This window comes from Mus pahari, chromosome 1, assembly GCF_900095145.1.
Source record: "Mus pahari chromosome 1, PAHARI_EIJ_v1.1, whole genome shotgun sequence".
NCBI lineage: Eukaryota > Metazoa > Chordata > Mammalia > Rodentia > Muridae > Mus > Mus pahari.
In genome coordinates this window covers 129,341,385-129,348,081 of record NC_034590.1, presented here as the reverse complement: position 1 = coordinate 129,348,081, position 6,697 = coordinate 129,341,385, and the positions used below count along the sequence as shown (strand labels likewise).

Here is a 6,697-nt window from a genome sequence, read left to right as displayed (position 1 = left end):
GGGGGGGTGGGGTATAGGGAACTTTCGGGATAGCATTTGAAAGGTAAATAAAGAAAATAATAATATTAATAATAAAAAAAGACATGTCAAAATGCAGCTGAGAAACAATACACATATACAAGCATATACATACTCACCCTTCCACAGGTATGCATGAGTGTGCACACACTATGATATTTATTTAGTATATATAGTATACTATGTAATATATATTATGTAATACATATTATTTAGTATATATAATATGTAGTATGCTCTAATATACTTGTATATACTAATATACTATGTAGTTATATAAATATACTTATATTTATTTTATTATATATTTATATACAAATAATTAAAATATGTAAATATAAACTGTATAATATACTATGTAGTATATATAAATATTATACATTATTTATCTCATATATACACATTTTATATATCAAAAGTTGACTGGTTCTTGGCATTTAAATTTAGATCTACCATAAGTTGCAATTTATAGAAGTGGGTATTGTTTTGGTTTGGTTTGTTTTTGTTTGTTTGTTTTGTTTTTACTCAGGTAGCCTTAAGCTTATAATGTATCCAGGGATGACCTCATACTTCTGACCCTTCTGCCTCTACCTCCCAAATGTTGGGGTTACAGATAAGCTCTGTGTCTGATTTTATGTGATACTGGCCACTGAATCCCATGATTCTTGCCTGCCAAGCAGGCATTCAACCAACTAAGCTCCACCCCCAAGCCCAAGTATTGTGTTTTGTAAGGGCTTATAATCTGTCAGAGCTCATGCAGGAGATGCAAATCAGTATTGTCCATTGAACAGATTATCACCATGGAACTACATTTAGGGATCAACTCAACACAGTCACCAGTCTGGCTCCAATTCAGCTAGGCCTTTTAAGTCCATTTTGAATACTCAGCGGAATTGTCTTACTTCCAGGGTCTTCAGATTCTCAAGTGTTTTTAACCTTTTCTCTAAGTGTGTCACCACCCTAAATCAGCCAAAGGCAGGCTGGATCTGACCCTTGCAATGGTCTCCTGCCTGTTGATGTCATCAGGAGTAACTTAGTGATGATATGAAGATAGAGGTGTTTATTCTTAAACCAGCTGAGCCCTGGCACTTGTGGCATGTGGATAGTTGAGACATTACAGCCACAGTCTCCACCTGTGTCCTTGTTCTCCTGTATATCTGCGGGTCAGATTTTCTAAGGTGTTGAGATAGTCCTGGCTGTCCTGGAAGTCATTACATAGAGCAGACTTGCCTCTACCTCCTAAGTGCTGGGATTAAAGGTTCATGCCACCACATCAAACCTCAGATTTCTCTTGTAGCATATTTTAGGACATCCTTGTATTAAGTTTAGTGCTTATTTTTACCCCTGTTTCTGGCTTTAATATGAGAACAATGGGTTCTCTATTCTCTAATTAAGCCATCTCTATTCTCTAATTAAGTCAACCTCTTTTTTTTTTTTTTTTTTTTTTTTTTAAAGAAAATCTGGCCTCATAGCAAAGGGGATAGTTTTGAACCCAAGAAGACACTGTAAACGATTGCACTTACTAAATATGTTCTTTGTTATGTGTCTTTCTTTTCTTTCTTGTTTGTTTTTGTTCCCTCTGTCCTGTGCAGTGTTATCTTGTCCCTCTGATAAACTGGCATCTCATCTGGTCACATCAGGACACTGGAGGAAACATCATTGGTGTTCAAGGCCTAGAAGATTGCCCCACCACACCAGGAAGCCTCTGACTGGTCTTTGAAATGCTGAGAAACTTGTTTTGGAGGAGACTTTTCTCTTATCCTACAAAATACTACTTTATGCTCCTTGTTCTCTCTCTAATTACCTTCTCTGTTTTAAGAATTCATCAGAAGTCTGAATTTGTTAGTATCAGACACTTGGAGCTGGTTGGAGATGACCCTAACAGCAATGTTAACTGCACCAAGATTTTACAGGGTGACCCAGAAGAAATCCAGAAGGTGAAGCTTGAGATACTAAGAGTGCAATTCAAGAAGCGCCCGAGGTGGACACCGCATGACTATATAAACATGACCCGTGATTGTGCCTCTTTTATCAGGACACGCAAATATATTGTGGAGCCCCTTACTAAAGAAGAGGTAGGCTTTCCAATTGCATATTCCATCGTGGTTCATCATAAAATTGAAATGCTTGACAGGCTCCTGAGGGCCATCTATGTGCCTCAGAATTTCTACTGCATTCACGTGGACAGAAAAGCAGAGGAATCCTTTTTAGCCGCGGTGCAGGGCATCGCATCCTGCTTTGATAATGTCTTTGTGGCCAGCCAGTTGGAGAGTGTTGTTTATGCATCCTGGAGTCGGGTTAAGGCTGACCTCAACTGCATGAAGGACCTGTACAGAATGAATGCAAACTGGAAGTACTTGATCAATCTTTGTGGTATGGATTTCCCTATTAAAACCAATCTGGAAATTGTCAGGAAGCTCAAATGCTTCATAGGGGAAAACAACCTGGAAACTGAGAAAATGCCTCCCAACAAGGAAGAGAGATGGAAAAAAAGATATGCCATTGTCGATGGGAAGCTGACCAACACTGGAGTGATCAAAGCACAGCCCCCACTCAAAACTCCTCTCTTTTCAGGCAGTGCCTACTTCGTGGTCAGTAGGGAATATGTAGGCTATGTGCTGGAAAATAGAAATATTCAAAAGTTCATGGAATGGGCACAGGACACCTACAGCCCAGATGAGTTCTTATGGGCCACCATCCAAAGGATCCCCGAAGTCCCTGGTTCTTTCCCCTCAAGCCATAAGTATGACTTGTCTGACATGAATGCCATTGCTAGGTTTGTCAAGTGGCAGTACTTTGAAGGCGATGTTTCCAACGGTGCCCCTTATCCACCGTGCGGTGGAGTCCACGTGCGCTCTGTGTGCGTCTTCGGAGCTGGTGACTTGAGCTGGATGCTGCGCCAACATCACTTTTTTGCCAATAAGTTTGACATGGATGTCGACCCCTTTGCCATCCAGTGTTTGGATGAGCATCTGAGGCGTAAAGCCCTGGAGAACTTAGAACACTAAGCACTGTTGGCAGCCCTGGGGAAGATAAGGATGTTCAAACTGTACTCTCATCTGCTTCCCGTCTCTCCTATGGGGTCCCCCTTGGGGAGATGACTTTAAAGTCTTCCTGTCAGGGAAACTGCATGAATCCAACAGAGGCTGATACCTTAAGTGTTCTAGAGGAAATGTGAGGACTGAGTTAGGATGGCTGGAGACTGGGAAGATTTTATGGACAGAGGGAACCCAGGTGATTGGGAAAGAGGCCAGTGGAAAAAAGTCAGCCCTGAGAACTAATCAAAGAACCCAGGTACTTAATCTAAATGAGATTTGATTTGTGCCAAAAGTCTCTTGAAGATTTTAAACACGATAATTTTCTTGACATGAATACATTTGTAGCAGCAGCCAATCACAAAGATATGATTCATCTTGTATATTTTTTGGAGTAGACCTTTGATTTTATGCTAAGTTATCCTTGTAAATAATTTCCTTCCTGCTCTGATTTTTGGGTAGTGAGTCTCCACGCGTCGTCTCAGGGAGCTTAAAATATGTTTGGCATGAATGGCTCTGTCTTCATTTTTGCTTATAAGCTACACATACATGTTTTAAAAAGCAAGGGGGAAGAAATATCGGTTTCTAGTTCACCGATTTCTACGAATATTCTTCAGTTATTTAAAAGGAGCTGGCTGGGTGTGTGGCCCCTGCCTGTGAAGCAGGGGGATTGTTTAAGCTCAAGTGATAGTGACCAGGCTGGGCAAGATAACAAGAACTTGTCTCTTTAAAAAGGAGAAGACAATCAACTCAATTTTGCAGATATGTATTTTTTTCTTTATCTTGACTTCCCAGGCTGTTCATACTGTCACGCTACACACGTGTTGCTGCTTTAGGACCCTATATCTGTGTTTTAGGTCTTTGCTGTGACCCAGTCACCTGTAACTAGTGCAGGAAACTAGGGAAGACATCCAAGGGAAGAAGGGAATCTACTGAGGCCGTTGCTAAGCCCAGCCTGGCACAAGTTTAAGGCTAGTAATTGGCTTGGTCCCAAGAAATGAAGGCTTCTGCCTACTGGATCCCATTGTGTCTCAGGTGGTGGCATTCTGGCCTTGAGTTTTCGTGTTCTCCCCACTGGCTTTTCTTAACCTGCTAGTTGCTAGTTTCTTCCTCTCTTGTGGCCTTGATGAGGGGGAAAGATGTAGAGAAGTACACTTGTGTCCTCATGAAGTGTTTGAAAAGAGCTGTGGTATTACAGTGTGTTTTCTCCAAAAGGCAAACGGTATAGGATTTCTTCAGTTCTGTCTCTCCTCTCAAATGCAGGGGATTGGTTTGTTTGTTTTCTCTTATTGTTATTTAGCTAAATCTAAACCGTTCATCCAGAATTCTAGTGAATGTGAAGACTTGCCATTCGATTTTAAATAAGAATTGTTACCATGTACTTTTATTTTTAAAACATAACCAACTTTAATAATCCACACACAAAAAAATCATAGTATCAGACAGTTTTAAGACATTCAATGGAGGAAGTATGTTTTCTGCTTCAAAGCTATAAAATATTTTTTCTAATAACAACTCTTATTATCCAATAGAAATGTGTTGGCCATGGACCACCAGCAACGATGGTGATGCAGTGATACTCTCTATGCTGGCTTCTGATTTCTTTCTTTAGTCTAACGGATTTGTCCAGTGGTTCTTTTAGAAGAAAAGCTTTTACTTATGAGATAGGGCATCTTTTAAATCTAAAACCAGTGGTTCCTGGTGATATATCATTTGTGTAAACTGCCGTGACTTAAGTAATTTTTCTTTTTCTTTTTTCCATCTTGAAAACACAGGGCTAAAGCATAGTCTAGGGATACACCCAGCAGAAACCCCAGCCTGCGGTCACCGGTGGTCAACATAGCTATCCATTTTGCTTTATACTAGATGAACTTTTGAACTTTGCCAAAACTGGAAATTATTATTTTTTTAACTACAAATACTTTTTTTGAAATAAACTATTTGATGTTATTCATCTTAAACACTCTTATTGTAGTGGGGCTCCAGTTCAGTTAAATGGTATGTTTGAGGACTTTTTTATTTTTATTATTTTTATTTTTATTTTTTTGCCCCACCACAGGAGTAAAACTAGGCTCTAGAATTCCAGAGCCTCGAGTCAACGCTGTGAAGCCTCCATACTTTGTGTTACCTCACTTTACTACCATTGCACTTGTTGAACTATGTCTGAAGCTGTACTGGCCCAATGCCTGACACAAGGCTTATACAGTGTCTGTTTGCTGTGACTCAATGGATTTTATTTTTAGAGCTTTTCAGTATGACTTAAAGCAAAATAAATTCATACAGTGGGATAAATAATTCAAAGAACTAAAAGGGGTACTTGGAAATGAAACCTTAAGACATTCCAGAAGAGTACAATTCCAGTTCATTTGGAGAGAGGCAGGCTTTGTTTATGTTGAAGTCGTGTTTGTTAGTAAACACTAATTTTAATGCTATCATCGAGGTCTTTTATAGAAAATTTTTTAGTAATCACATCCACAAAATGGGATTCTAGTTCTTAAGTAAATCAAGATTATATGTATCATTTGTTAGAAATAAGTTAATTTAAAAAGATTATTCTATAGGCAATTGGCCTAAGTTCTTTCAAACCCGAGGTTTAAAAACCAAAACATCAGTTTCACCTTAAAATCTTGGAACATTAATATTTCTAAAGACATGTTTGTGTCATTTATCTAGTAGAGTTCATTTAAGTGACTTTATGATTTCCCATGATTTTTGGTTGGTAGAGGCTATGTAGAGTAGATGGAACTGGATGTTTTCAGTTGTTTAAATCATTGTCATTAAGTGTAAAGTGCGAAACTGTTTTTGAATGAATCATTCATATCATGAATAAAATCAGCCATAGAGAAACCAATGCTGTGTCTGCACACATTATTCCTTCCTTAACTCCACCAATAACAACAAAGGTTTTTATATTTGTGAAAAAAATCTATGTATAGTTTTTATACTTGTGAGCAGTGATGAAAAAAAGCAAGACAGAGACATCTGAAACTTTTTTACCAAGGTAAAAACGAAAGGAAAATGTGGTAGAGAAAATTATATTGCAAAGTAAGATGAAAGACTAGAAGTGACGGTGGACTCCAGAGGCAAGAGGATCACTATAAACCCATGTCCAGCCTGGTTTCTGTAGCTGATTCCAGGCTGGTCAGTGTCACACAAAGAGACCCTGTCACAACCCAGGACAAAACCGGCCATACAGAGAGATGACGACAGGGAGGTTAGGGGCAGGAGTTGTGTTCTCAGATGCTGGGCACACTTCAGCTTGAGTCCACTGATGAAGAGAGCAATTCCCACAGATTAACTTCATGCCTATAAAGTTCTGTGGCTCCTTAGTCTGTCTGGCATGTATGAGAGTCTTGATTTGATTTCCAGCACAAAGTAATAATATCATTGACAAGTTTACAAAACATCCAGGTTTTCAGAAAGCTCTGGAATCCATCCATTTTGCTGTGAGCACCCAGACTGTTCAACATGTCAGACATGCTGGTATCCGGACTAAGCTCTCAGTATTGGGGAGGAGGGTCCCCTTTTCCCTTGACTGTGGCTCCTACATTCAGAACTCGGCAAGTGACAGATTCTAGACATTTTATATGAAGCTTTTTTATTGTTGCCTGCTCTCTCTCTCTCTCTCTCTCTCTCTCTCTCTC

At 39.3% G+C, this 6,697-nt stretch overlaps 1 protein-coding gene across 1 annotated transcript; it reads left to right on the top strand.

Moving 5' to 3' along the window:
* Positions 1–1,519: 1,519 nt before the first annotated feature.
* Gcnt1 (glucosaminyl (N-acetyl) transferase 1) lies at positions 1,520–5,933 on the top strand. The gene has a single exon (XM_029536776.1). It carries the CDS (start codon positions 1,740–1,742, stop codon positions 3,024–3,026), a length of 1,287 nt encoding a protein of 428 aa, XP_029392636.1. The 5' UTR covers positions 1,520–1,739; the 3' UTR covers positions 3,027–5,933.
* The last annotated feature ends 764 nt before the right edge of the window (positions 5,934–6,697 follow it).